This window comes from Sciurus carolinensis, chromosome 10, assembly GCF_902686445.1.
Source record: "Sciurus carolinensis chromosome 10, mSciCar1.2, whole genome shotgun sequence".
In the NCBI taxonomy this organism is placed as follows: Eukaryota; Metazoa; Chordata; class Mammalia; order Rodentia; family Sciuridae; genus Sciurus; species Sciurus carolinensis.
The window spans coordinates 50,719,828-50,734,513 of NC_062222.1; the positions used below are offsets into that span (position 1 = coordinate 50,719,828).

General features: G+C 34.1%; 1 protein-coding gene across 1 annotated transcript; it reads right to left on the reverse strand.

Annotated features, from left to right (window-relative positions):
• Positions 1 to 11,126: 11,126 nt before the first annotated feature.
• Positions 11,127 to 11,624, reverse strand: LOC124994185 (transketolase-like). The gene has a single exon (XM_047565994.1). It carries the CDS (start codon positions 11,622 to 11,624, stop codon positions 11,127 to 11,129), a length of 498 nt encoding a protein of 165 aa, XP_047421950.1.
• Positions 11,625 to 14,686: the final 3,062 nt, after the last annotated feature.

The following is a 14,686-nucleotide window of genomic DNA, read 5'->3' on the forward strand; positions in this document are numbered from 1 at the left end:
TGAATCAGCTGTCTTTTTATTTCTGGATGTTATAACCTTCAGGGGTCACTAAGACATATATCAGATTAGGCCAGATCTCTCCAAATTTATTGCTAACAACCTGGATTTAGATGCCATCACCTTTGTCCTGGGTTATTAAACTAGTCTGCTAATTATTGTTCTTGTTTTGGGCACTCGCAATTAATTCTTCCCAGAATTAATAAAATGATATGTCAAAAGTGTAAATTAAACACTATCAATCCTCTGCTTAATACTCAATCCTATTTGCTCTGGCCCCTGCCACATCTTCAACTGAATCTCATGCCACTCTCTTTCCAGGTTTGTTTCAATCTGATGTACCTTGGTGGATACTATTTTTATTTATCCTATGGAGAACTTGTGCCCCCTGAATTTGAAGATCCATGTTTTCCATCAATTATGCAAAAGTTCTCAACAATATATCTTTGAATGTTGATTCAAATATTGTGGGAATAATGATTCCTCTATTTTCTCTTTCTCTATCATGAAAAATGTCAAATCTTAATGTATCCCTCATCTTAATTTCTATTTGTGTGATATTATAGCTATTTCTTTGACCTTGGTTTCCAGTTCACAAATGCTTTTCTCAGACATATCTAATTTGCTTTAAATGTACCCATTGGATTTTCAGTGACTACTTTTATTTCCTAAAATAAAATCTTTCAAATCTGCTGGTCTTTATTTTTAAAAAAGTGTCTCATTCTTGTCTCATGTTTTGAATCCTTTTTATAGCTGTAATAATTTTAAGCTTACTTATTTTTTACTGTTTTAACTCTTCTTCATCATCTGAAATTCTTAAGTCCTTATAATAGCTGCTGACACTAGTGGTTTATTCTGTTTTATGTTTTATATGACATATATGTTTTAGATTCTATGATGATTTTTAGTTAGACATGTAGAAAATATTAGATAAATGTGTGTCTTTTTGTTACTTTGAGAATCTCCAAAGTATCAAAATTTGGAAGCACTTTTTATGTTAATATGTTAGCTTGGAGGTTGGTGAAACTCAAATGTGTTATCAATTTCAATTTCTAAGCCCTCAGATGCATGCAAGGGCAGGCCAGTGGCTGTAAATTCATATGAGAAAATGTTTTCTCTTCACTTAGAGCCCAGACAAATACATTCATTCATTCATTAAGCATTTAATAAATTCCTGCTGTCTGCCCTCACTGTGCTAAGGTAGGAATATGGCAGTGAATTTAACAGGCAAAGTTCCCCTAGTCCCGTGAAAGCAGTATTTTGGATGGCTGGGGAGATTTCTAACTCCCTAACAGAAATCTGTTCCAACTTCCTAACTCCATTGGTTCTGTGGCCTCATTTCCCATCCTTATTGTTACTGAAACCCAAGGCTCACCACCTGTCAGTTGCCACTTTACTGTGTCCTCTTCATTTTTGGCAAATGGGGACTTAACTTACTTTATTGTAAGCTCAGTTTTACATTTAAAAGTGAATATGCAATAATTTATTCATCATTTCTATGTGTTTTGTATTAGAGTGGTATAATATGTGATCAAGCACATTGCAGAAAATAGAATTCCTCAAATCACTAATGCTCCAGCCAAAAATCTCCTTTCTTTTCCTCAAATACATCAAATTACATATGCAACAAATGGAAACTTATCTTCACTCTCCTTGGAATTTCCCTTTCTAGGTCTTCACTTTGCTGGTTGTTTCCCCTCTTTCAGGCTGTGCTCAAATGTCTCAGCATAGAAACTTTCCTGGACCACCTTAAGCACAGTAGCTTATTCATTAATTTCCTTGTTTTATTTTACTTAAAACATTATTTCTATTAGGGTGGATGGCTCTTTGCCAGAATCTCTGTATCTGGAAGACAGCTTTAGATTATAACCATAGATTTATGTGCACATTTTGGTAAAGACTTGTGTTTATTGTGCACAAAGTTCATACTTTATTTCACAACATCTAAGCTTCGTAGATATCCTGAGGTTACAGTGTATCATTAAAAGTAGAACTAGTCAATTAACCAACTTATAAATATCTTTTTGTTTTAATTTATAGAAAAGGTGTATCTTTGACATGAAATTGCTATACCTCTTGGCAGTGCATATCAGGACTTGTTCATTAGGCTGGCAAGAGAAGGGCAGAAGGAAGAACACTTCTTTCTGGGTGCAAATGCTTAAGAATTTTATTTTGCTGTGAGCCATTGATGTGTGTCCATTTTCTGGCTGTACAATAGAAATTCTCTAATTCACTGGGAAAATGCTTTCTTGCTGTTAGTAGAAATCTGATAATGAACCCTCTTAGAAACATTATGCTTGATGTATTCTTTTCTTTGTCTTATTTTAAATTGAGCATTAAGAAAGTACATTATTTTAGTTGTAACTGTCAATATGTTGCTGTTTCTATCTTCAGTAAAATTTCTGAACCTAAAGAATGGCAGGATTACAACTTTTTCTAACAGATTGAGTTGGTATAGTGTATTCTTGGTTGTCAAAAATATGCATGTAGCTTTGGGATTTTGAGCTGGTTAATATTTCACGTGTGTGGAAAAGCATGATATGTACCGCAAACTCAGTCACACAAAGAGGGCTGTTGTATCTGTATACATGGGACCAGAAAGAACATATCCAAATAAGCTGTTTGTGACTTGATGACTTTGTTCTTGTGTATTTTTTGTTTGTTTCCTGTAATGCACATATTAGCCTTTAAAAAAATAAAAGCTATTTTAAAAAATAAAATAAAAAATAAAACATTGTTGCTATTTGGAATCCATTCATTTTTTTACTTACTTAACTGTTTATCATACCTCTATCCCATTAGAATAGGACCTCTATAGGATCAAGGATCTGTCTTGTTAGCACTGTTACTGTAGGGTTAAGTCCATCACCACTTTCATTCTGTCTTAGCAGAATTAGGTGTCTCCTGCAGAGATGTGAGAAGTAAACTTATTATCAATGATGGCTTCTAACCAAGTTTTGAATTCTAGACTGCAGAGATGGAGGCACAGAGTAAATGATACCAGAAAGAAGATTTAAGACAAAATTTAGGGGTGGGGTATTCTACAGGATAAATTGTCCACCTTCTTCACCAAGTGAAGTCTAGTACACCCTGCAGTTACTTTTAGTGATGGTCTCTGACATCTAAATAGCATCATGTTCAGTCATTCATTCTTGGCCTTCTATTGTTTTATACTGATGAAAAAGTTAATTGAATCTTTACCCTAGAATATGTACACCTGTCTCTATTTAAACTATTATACAACAATTGTTTGGAGCACCTACAGATAGGGTGAACATACTCAATTTTACATGACTAGTTGTATTAAGTGGGATTTTTTTTTTTTGCCTGCTTCCTAGTAAATGGTCTTTAATAAAATGTGTGTATGTGTGTGTGTGTGTGTGTGTGTGTGTACACATGCATGAGATGGAATTTTTTGTAAGTCTGGTTTCCATTATAAACTAAACCTATGTCTAGTTATTGATACCAATAGACAACCACTAGAAAGTACCCAAGAGTTTCAGATGATTAATTATCTTTAAGGTACAACTTTAGTTATTTAAAATGATAGAATAAACAGACAAAATTTGGCACATCCAACTCTACCAGTGAGTTTATATAAACCTCAGAAAAGTGAAGCCATCCTCAGGAGCACATTGATTATATTAAATCCAAATCAACACCTTTCTTTTAGTCAATAAGAAGCTTCTTTTAACTATAAATGCTCAGTCACTGAATTCCATTTTGCTATTAAAATATAATTCCTACATTTAGAAGTTCCCTTCTTTGGAATTTATTCCACAGAGTGCACACTGGGGATTCTGTTTTATCCCATTAACAATATAGAGAAAAACAATATTTTAACTGTAAACAGAATAAAGAAGAAAATAATCATCAGACTGGTAACTTCTTTCCTCCCCTCAATGTGTACTTTGAAGACATAGCTCCACATATTTTTCCATTAGAAGGACAAATAAATAAGGTTAAATATTAAATAAAAATTAATTAAATATTATTTGATATTCCATCTGATTTGAATCCTGGAAAAATGACCATGGGTATTAGGGCATTTATGAAAGTTCAAGACAGAAAGAGTAGAAATGAAAGTTTTGTATCCATAGAAGTTGGTGGCTTGACTATCCTATTATATTGAAGCATTGTGGAGATTTTATTTTTAACTGATGTCAATACAGAACAGTTTTGAAAGCTCTCCTTCTTTTTGAGAGTGTAAGCATTCTAAATTGAAGAAAAAGAAAGGTATCTCTACTGTGGCTTCAGGAGCCTCTGGAACACAAGAGTTTCAAGTTGGCACCAACATTATGCAATTCCTCAAGTTTTGTGGAATTTTTTCCCAGATAAAAATGACTGTGTTCACCAATACATACCACAGATATGTAGAGATTAATTGACTCTCTGAGGCAAACTGAACTTTTACTATTTTTTTAATTGGTGGGGAAAAGTCCATCATTTGCAGAGTCCTAGAAGCACATTCCCAAAATAACCATTAATCTTGCTCACAACTGTCACACACACTAAGTTCAATTTGGATGCTCTGAAGATATTAAATCCTTTAACCAGACTTAAGAACAGCTGCTTGAGAAAAATCACAACAGTTTTAACACTTGCCAGGTAAAGTTAATGCTTATCTTTTCTATTTAGTACATTTCATTCCAAAGAATGAGAAAAGTTATCCCATTAATAGATAATGGAGAAAAAGATAATCAAAACAAAAATGGCTTTCCAGTGCTCCTTTCTGTGTTAGATGACAAAGATGCAATGGAAATGTATTAATGACCAACATTTAGGAAACAAATTTAGAGCTATGTTCAGAGCCCTCTTAGGTGCTGCTCATGAATGATAGTGCTTAATCCTCAGGAATTTCAGGACACAGGTACATCATCTCCTTTGTCTTACAGATGGAAAATCTAAGGTTAATTAGTTTAAATAATCTGATCAACACCATAAATTTTAGGTGATAGAATCAGAATTTTAACTTAAGTGCAAGTTCGTAATCATACCACATACACACAACATCATTAACAAATTACTTCTGATTTGACCTAATTAACTATTCACAATTAGGGGCTTCCCTCACTACCTGAGTAGGACTAGCACATAGTAAACAACAATAAATATATTTATTATTAATCTGAATTTTCAACAAATAAATCATATCCTCACTTATTCTATTTTTCTCACTGTGAAAGAAGGGAATTACTTAAAAATCAGAACATGTACTCATACACAGACAAATTTTGAGCCTACTTCTAAGCAGCATTATTGGCAAATGCTAGTCTGTGTCTGGCTGCAATGATGGTTCAAAAATAGTCCTTAAGTCAATAATAATTCAATCCAATAATTCATTATAGACATATCTTAAAGTTCATCCAGAGGTGAATGTTTTAAATGTACAGTATGTGGTATTTTTAAAAACTGTTTATTAAAAATAAAGGATAGAAAAATATTTGAAATTTTTAGTGCAAGCATTAGTGTACAAATCTGTAAAACACTTCCACTTATTTTTTTCAAATATTTATCCAATTGATTAACATGCAAAGCATGGTTCTCCTTTATGAGATAAGTAAACAGCATTCCTTAGTTTTGACCTATAATTTACAAACCAAAGATTAGAAATGAAGTAACATAAGCTGATTAAACCATTAATGCATATGCTTATTCTCCAGCTATTGCCACTGAAATTTATTGGAATTGTTCTTATGATCATGAAATGATCATTATAGACAGTATTGAAAATATGTAAAAAAATAATTTAAATTATTGGTAATTTAAAATCTAAAAATATAGCTTTGTTCTTCATGTCTTTATACATACATTTCTATACAAATATTTTGTTAACTTTTTTCAAAACATTTTTTCCCACCATCCCAGAGGTGAAACATCTGTAAAAATTAAAATATAGTATATATCATATATGATAATAAAATTATAATTATAATATCATATTAATTTATATAATAGTATATGTAAACTCCCGATAATTATTTTCAACCAATTTTAATGAACCTGTGTCACTTTTGTTGAAATATTTACAGAATTGAAAATCTGAGATTTAATGGGTTAATCAAGTATGTATAATGAGCATATCCTTATGTCACATGTATTGAATAGGTATAAATTATATGATTAGTTATCTCAAGTTAGAATTTAGCAATTCTCATTTTTTATTATAAATAGGACATTGAATAATCTTGCCCATTAATCTTTGTATGCATACTCTTCCTTCACCATACCATAGACCAGAATAATGTCTTTCTAAAAACTAAAATATAATTCCAGAAATACTAATTGATTAACCCAGTGATATTTTATAAATCACTCATATTTATATTAGAGGACATTCTTTCTCTGAACATTTTTTTTTTTCTTTTTGTGGTTCTGGGGAGAACCCTGGGCCTCATTCATGCTAGGCAGGTGCTTTACCACTAAACTACATCCCCCATCTCCCTCTGAATATTTTGAGCAGTTTTATGTAAATTAAAAATTACTTCCTATTGTATAATGAACAGATTTTTCTAAATAATAGGAATGAACTAGAGCAGCAGGAAAGGGTTTCATTGAGAGGAGAGAAAGAAAAAGAGGAAAAAACTCTTTTTTTTTTTTTTTTAATCCTCTAGTCCAGGAGGATTTCCTATTTTTTAAAAAAAACCTTTATTTATTTATTTTTATGTAGTGCTGAGGATCGAACCCAGTGCCTCACATGTGCTAGGCAAGTGCTCTACCACTGAGCCACAACCCCTGCCCCAGGAAAAATATTCTTCAACCTAATTTTTTTTTTTCCAATTGCCGTTCCCTTTTTCTAGAATACTTGTCCTTACCTTGTCTACCTAACAGCCTTTATTCAGCTGTGTAACATCACCTTTCCAGGAAACTTTACATTATCCCCACATGTGTATGAGTTGGTTCTCTGTGTGCACTCTGGATTCCTGTTTACAAATCATAGTTCTGTCTCTAATGTTTATTTTAATCCACATGCACATTGCATCACTATAATATTTTGTAGCTCTGACTTGCCCTCTGGAGTTATTTCATATAAAAGTACTCTCCCCTTCAGTCACCAGATATACAGTAAATTATAGAAGTCTTTGTGGGCAAACTTTATATCCCTAGTGTCTAAAAGGGAGATTATATCTATAAATTCCCCTACAAATACTTACAGAATGAATGAATAAGTGATGATAAAGTCCACCCTTTCAAAAAGAGGCTATAGTTAGTTTTGATAGTTAGGGAAAAGGAAGGAAATTTAGAATTTATTGCTTGGATTTCTAGACTTTTTGCCTGAAAGAACATAATTGGGGGAGAGAGAGAGAAAGAGAACCTACTATCAAAGTTCAACTGGATGCCCTTCAACAGATGAATAGATAAAGAAATTAAGGTATATATACACAATGGAATGTTACTCAGCCTTGAAGAAGAATGAAATTTTGGCATTTGCAGGTAACTGAATGGAACTAAAGACTATCATGCTAAGTGAAATAAGACAATCCCTCAAAACCAATGGCTGAATGTTTTCTCTGATATGGGGGTGCTAATTCACAATAAGGGAGTTGAGGAGCTAGGGAAAAATAGTGGTACTTTGGATTAGGCAGAGGAGACTGAAGAGAGGGGCGGGGGTATGGAGTTAGGAAGGATAGGAGAATGAATCAGTCATTATTACCCTATGTACATATATGATTATATGACCAGTGTGATTCTGTGAATGAGAAGTTATCCTTATTTATGTAAGATGTGCCAAAATTTATTCGATTGTCATATGTAACTAATTAGAACAAATTTTAAAAAAATGAAAAATTCAATAGGCTTTGTGTCTATGTCCAAGAAACTTATACACAACCTGCTCAATGACACAGATACAATACAAACTTAAGAGCTACAAGCAAAATTCATCATCCTTGCAAATCTATGGAGGGTTTAAATATAGGAAAAAAATTGTTCCCCTGGGTCTTCTGGATAAATTTGGTTTGCATTTTTTTCTCTAACAAAGAGAACAAAGACCAGCAAATACCAGCAGCCTGAATCTACCCCATTTATGTAGCTTTATGTTCCTGCCAAGCTGTAGTGTGTTCATCTTTATTGGGGAAAATAATGCATTTTATAGTATCATAGATACTATTAATAAGGGGCCTATTGATGCTTTCTTGTGGAAACAGATGTTTGATGGGTTTGTGTTTGCAAAAAAGATGTATTAATAAAGCTATGCTAATATAATGTCCCTAATATTTCTTAAAGTTTGTTATTTGTTTTTCAGATGACCCAGCAGATCATATCTGAATCAAAGGGTCAGTTCATGATGTTCTTTAAGTCACTAAAAGGCTTTGTTCCACTTGCCATGAAAGTTCTAGAAAAAAATGTAACTTATGATCAGCAAAATTTGCTTGCAAAATATTGGGTAGAAGGGGACCCTGGGGGTTCAGTCAAAGCAAAAAGTCCCACTTTCTCTTCTCCTTTAAATGTGATAGACTACACCATCTCAGAGAGATGAAAATCTCTATTAAAACACCTACACATTCTCAATCTAAACAATGCTAAAGAAGGAATGAACCTAAGAAGGAATGAAAAAGGAGAGTAGTTTATATACAGATTGCTGTTTTAAATTTAAATTAAATCTACTTTTAACTGATACAGAAAATAAATGTCAGATATTAGGGTACCGTGTGATATTTTGAGAAAGGTAGGTATAATGAGATGGTCAAATCAGATTGAATATACCTATCTCCTCAACATTTATCATTTCCTTGTGGTGAAAACATTCCAAAGTTTTTCTTCTAGCTTTGTGAAATTTATAGTAAGTTGTCTATATTCACCCTTACTGTGCAATAGCACACCAGAACTTCCGTTCCTATCTAACTTCAACTTTATAACCCCTGATCTACTACCCACATCCTCCCCTTCCCACTGCTCTCCCCAGCCTCTGCTTAACTACCTTTCTAGTTTCAACTCCTGTGAGATCAACAGTTTTAGATTCCACATATGAGAAAGATCACCTGGTACTTGTGTTTCTGTGCCTCAGTATGATTTTTTTTTTTTTTTTTTTTTTTTTTGGGTGCTGGGCATTGAACCCAGGGCCTTGTGCTTGCAAGGCAAGCACTCTACCAACTGAGCTATATCTCCAGCCCTAAGTATGATTTTTTTTATACCAAGTTATCCTCTCCTTTGCTTTGTACTTGATGAATGTCTATATTGTTTGAATTTTTACAAGCAATATGCATTACATTCTTAAATGAGAACATACCTACAAAAGACCCAAAGATATAAAAATAAAATTATAGGACAAATTATAAACAGAGAAACTTCATCACGAAAATGAAACAGAATTAATATCTTTAATAATAGCTTGATGGAAAGAGTTCAAGGAAATTGAAAGATACCAACACCTCAATAATAAAATAGGAACAAAGGTCATGAACAGACATTTCACAGGAAAGGAAATGCAAATAGTCTTTCTGCTACCAATATGCTGAGGTGTTTTCCTCTTAATAGAATAACATTTACTTCCCTGCAAAAAAAATTTACCTTTTCCTCTATTTTCTAGGAGGTTAAGATAGAAGGAAGTTAATATCACATGGTGGGAGAATGTCAATTAGAAAGCATCTGAGGAAATCACTGGACAGGGTATAACTCATGACATTGGAAAGTCGTTTTTAGAAGAGTAAATGACTTAAGTCAGATTTTTTGGGTATCAAAGAGACAATCGAGGGAGATAAATGAAAGATAGAGCATAGAAGACACATTCAAACAGCTTGTCAATGAAAAGGAGTGAAACATGATAGTAGAGGAGAAACTGATTATTAACCCATCCAGGTGTCTAATAAATCAGTGACTGTTGATCCTGTTTTTATTTCTTACCTTTTATTTGTTCATCTGTATCTTTTTTTGGAGCATTGTGGATGTAATTCACAGTCATGGGGTAAAATTTTAATTCAAAAAGTGCTAATCAATACATAAAAATTACACATATTGATAGGGTACCATGTCATGTTTGGATACAGGTAGACAATGTGTAATAGTTAAATCAGGATAAGCACCTCTATCTCTTCCAACATTTATCATTTCTTTGTGGTGAAAACATTCAAAACCCTTTCTCCTAACTTTTTGGGAGTATTTAGTACATTATTATTATCTATACTCACTCTACCATGTAACAGTATGCCAGAACTTCTTGCTCCTATTTAACTGTTTTTTGGAGCCCATTGATAACTTTTCCATATTTCCCCTTCTTCCCACTGTCCCAGCCCTCTGGTAACCACCATCTTTCTCTCAACGTGATGAGATCGACTTTTTTAGATTCCACACATGAATCAGACTGTGTGGTACTTGTCTTTCTGTGCCTGGTTTATTTCCCTTAACATAATGACCTCCAAATTCATGGAACATTTAACAAGTATAGATAAACAGAAGGAAACAGAAAAAAGAAAATCATCACCCCAAGATCTCATTACCCAGAAACAGAACTGATATTTTAGAATTCTTCCAGTACCTCTAATAGGATACATTTGCTTTTTTATATGATGAGATATCATATCTCTATATATATATTTGAGAGAATGTAAGACTGCTTTCCATTTAGTGTTATTTTTATTCCTTTCAGTTCAAGCTACTAGTATTTCAGCAGTTGAAGTCTCATGATTTTTTCTTTTCTTTTCTTCCTTTCTTTCCTTTTTTCTTTTCTTTTTTTCTTCCTTTCTTTCCTTTTTTCTTTTCTTCTTTGTGTGTGTGTGTGTGTGTGTGTGTGTGTGTGTGTGTCTTCCATTAGTCTTATTAGGGTTTGCCTCCTTAGACAAAAACCATGTATGTAAAAATATTTTTAAGATAAACCCTTCTCTGCCTTAGGCTTCTGCTGAGACTGCCTAAGAAAAACTCCATATAGTTCTTGAAAATCTATTATGTCTTTAGAGCTTTCTGAGAACTTTCCAGTTATCCCCTCAGCTTTATCTTTTTTTTTTTTTTTTTCATTTTTCTCAAAACATATATTTACCTCTCCTTTCAGTACATTTTTTTTTTTTTGAGCACCTTTGCCAGAATCTTTCAGGAATGTATAGAACCCCCAACCCTGCACTCCATACCCTCCCTAGGCCTTGGCGACAAGACCCTCACAGCTTGTGCAATGGCATCCTTGTTAATACCAAACATCTTTAGCAGCTCAGCTGGCTTCCCACTTCTTGGTACTTGGGCAACAGCCAGGCAGGTGACAGGACTCCAGGCTCTCCCACTACTGCAGTGGACACTGCCTCACCTATGCCATCTTCGTAGTAGTGGTCCTCCACTGTGAGGATCCTGCCCTTGGTAGCCCCGGCACTGTCAAGGATGAGTTTTCTGTCCAAGGGCTTGATGGTGAAGGGTTCCAGCACCCGGATGTTGATTTTCTCTTTCTTCAGCAGCTCAGCAGCAGCAAAGGTCTCATGCAGGGTCACCCCACCCCCAATCACCGTCGCATGGTCGTCCTTGCTCTTCAGGACCACCTTGGCTTGTCCAACTTGGAAATCCTCGTTGTTGTAGATGATGGCATTTTCTGGGCGGCTGGTCTGGATGAAGCAGACGGCCTTTGTATTAGCTGCTAATTCCACTGCCTTCTCCATTGCAACCCCATCACTTGGGTAAAAGACAGTTGATGTGGGGATGGACCGAAACATGTTTTACCAAGAGTAACCTGATTTGATGTTTTCCCAGCAGATATTTTCTAATTTTAGCATATTTTCCACCAAGGTGTATCACTATATATCTATTTTGATTATATGTGTCTAATATGTATATACAAATATATGTATATATGTAATCAAAATATGTATATACACATATATACACACACACACATAGATAGGTACTATATCATACACGTATTTTCTCTGTACATATATGTAAAATAACCAACACTATAGCATAACCATTTCCTATATCATCAAATATTGTACAAAAATATTTTGAACAACTGCTTCATACCATATGCTGTTACTTAATTACTTCCCAGTTTTATGCATTAGGACAGTCATTTCTGATTTTTATACTTAAAAACCTCATGATGAACAGCTCAAACATGGATTTTTTTTTTTTTTTTAACAAATTCAGAGTTTTCCTTGGGATAGCCTCTTCAAAGTAGAACAACTGGGTCAAAAGAATTAATATTTTAATTACTTGCTAAATATTGCAAAGCTACTTGCCAGGGAGGTCAAATCATTCCTCACATTGATTTCATTCTTACTTCAGGCTTATTACTTATCTCATTTTTCATTTTCTTTTTTTCTTTTTCACTCTCTCTTCAGAATCTTCCGACTTTCAGCCTCTCTTGGTCTTCACACTCTTTGTTGCTCTTCTTTGCAACTAAAAGGTCAATTACCACTTTCTTTTTTTCTAGTAAATACATGTAATGAGGGAGCTAGTGTCCTACCTTGTTTTTTTTTCTATTTTCCTCAGTGTAAGAAATATATTGTCTACTTTAAAAAAAAAACACACTTTAATTAAGAGATTTTGTCATGGAGTGAGATCATTTTCAGTCTGCCATAATATGTGCTTGTTTATTTCTACCTTGAAAACACATTTCAAGCTTTAGTTAGGATGCATTATTCCTCTTTTATATTTACCATTTTTGCACTGCTGCCAGAAGTTTTCTTAGCATTTGCTTTGACTTCAGCCTTCAGTACATTTCACCTGATTTTGTGTAGATCTGGGAGTTTTAGAGGTAACTGAGTTGGGTTGTTACCAATATGTCCACCATGATGTCATGAGAACAGGAGCATGTGGGATTTACATCATGAAGATCCATATTTAAATGTGATTCAGAAGTCAATGTAGCCAACCTTTTAGAAGGTCAAGGGTGGAAAAAGAGAAACAACTGTAGCAAGTTTTGTTTTGTTAAGGCTAATAGAATGGTAACTTATAAATGCCTCAGGAAAATATGATAAAATGACTGGTCCATAATATATCCCTTTATGTTAAAATTTGCTAATAATAAAGCATAATAGATTTTGGCATTGAGTATCAATGACACACAAAAACACACAATAATAAATAAACTGGAATTGTCTTCTTAATGGAAAAATGCATTTTGCCACACAAAAAAATTTTAACATAAATATGGTTCAGATATAGATGATAGAGAAACATTTTAAATTATGCCAGCAATCAGGATAATAAGGACATGATTTACTTTAAAAAAGAAGATAAGAAAACATGAATTGGAGAGGAAACTGGAAGATTTTAAAAACTTGGAAGTTATATTAATATTATTTTATGAATTTATTTGGATCCTGATTCAAAAGAACCGATAAAATTATGATATATCTGAGGTAACTAAAAACTTAAACACTGATTTGTTACTTTGTCATCTTAAGAAATTAGGTTTTTTTTTTGCTGTGTTATTATTGTGGTTGTGCTAAACAATGGTCCTTAAATATTAGAAGTACATACAAACATATTTATAAATAAAATACATGATGCTAGTACTCCAAATTGGAGTGTTCAATATTTCTTTAAGAAACAGTAGTCTCAATTTGCCCTCATGAAGATTGGGACAAACTAAGAAATTAACATAAAAAGTAGACCCAGGTGGCACAACCTTTGGATCACCAAACAGGAAGAAATATTGAACCTCTCTGGGATTTCATAATTCTAGCACTTTCCAGAAGGTTATCACAAAGAGTACCCTATTTAAGATGAACGCACAGTCTTTTCACTGATTTTTCCAGTTCAACTCTCTTTTATATCCTAAACCCTTCAATCCTCAACACCACCAAGAGCTCTAATCCATTGATCCTCTCACCTTCTCACCATTCTGCACTCCCGAGATTTCCTGTCCCAGTCTAAATTCCATGAACAGACATTACAATCAGGTTTACCTGTTGATTCCCTTGCCTCTTTCTGCCTTTTTGGTATTCACTGGGAAGAACTGCCAACCTGTTTATATCTACCTATTTTCATATTTGCATGCTGCAGCTGACATAACTAAGAAAAACACTGAGACCTTGATTCCACTTCAAGTTCATGACCTTGAACTTCAACCGGCCCCTTAGTCCTGTCGCACTACACATACCTCATCTTTTTTCTGGTCCAGGCTTCTCCACCGCTATTCTGTGCCTTCTGTCTCTGCAAAGTCTGAGGACCTTACCTCCCATCCCTTCAGATAGACAACCTTGCTTCCTATATCTCTGACGAGAGGGTTGTGGCATCAAAATGATGTCCACAAACTTCCACCACTGTATCTGCTGGCAACAGTCAGGTTTCCAGTCTTTATTATTCTTAATTGTAGATGAAATGCTTATGGTTTAATCTCTTACCAACCTTCAGACTTAGGTGCTGGACACAATCCCCTCCTAATTATTTGAAGAAATTGCTTTAGTAATTCTCTCTTCCTTCTCTTACACCATCAATCTTTCCTAGTGACTCATTGTTCCGAACTTTTTGGCAATTGCACGCCTAGAAAAAGTAATCTGTATTTACTCATTCCAATTCCCTTCATGACGTCAAGCTTTTGCTACAACCAGTTCATCCAAACCAAACTCTCTGTGCCTAAATCCAAGGGTCAGTTTTTGGTCCTCATTTTACTTTGCCTAACAATAGCATTTGACATAACTGGTAATTCCCACCTCCTGAAAACAATCCATTTGCTTTCAGAATTCCACTGTCTTTTGTTTCTTCTCTTACATTTCTGGTTATTTGCCCTGGTCACCTTTGCTAAGTAGCCTCTTTATGGCCAAAGTCT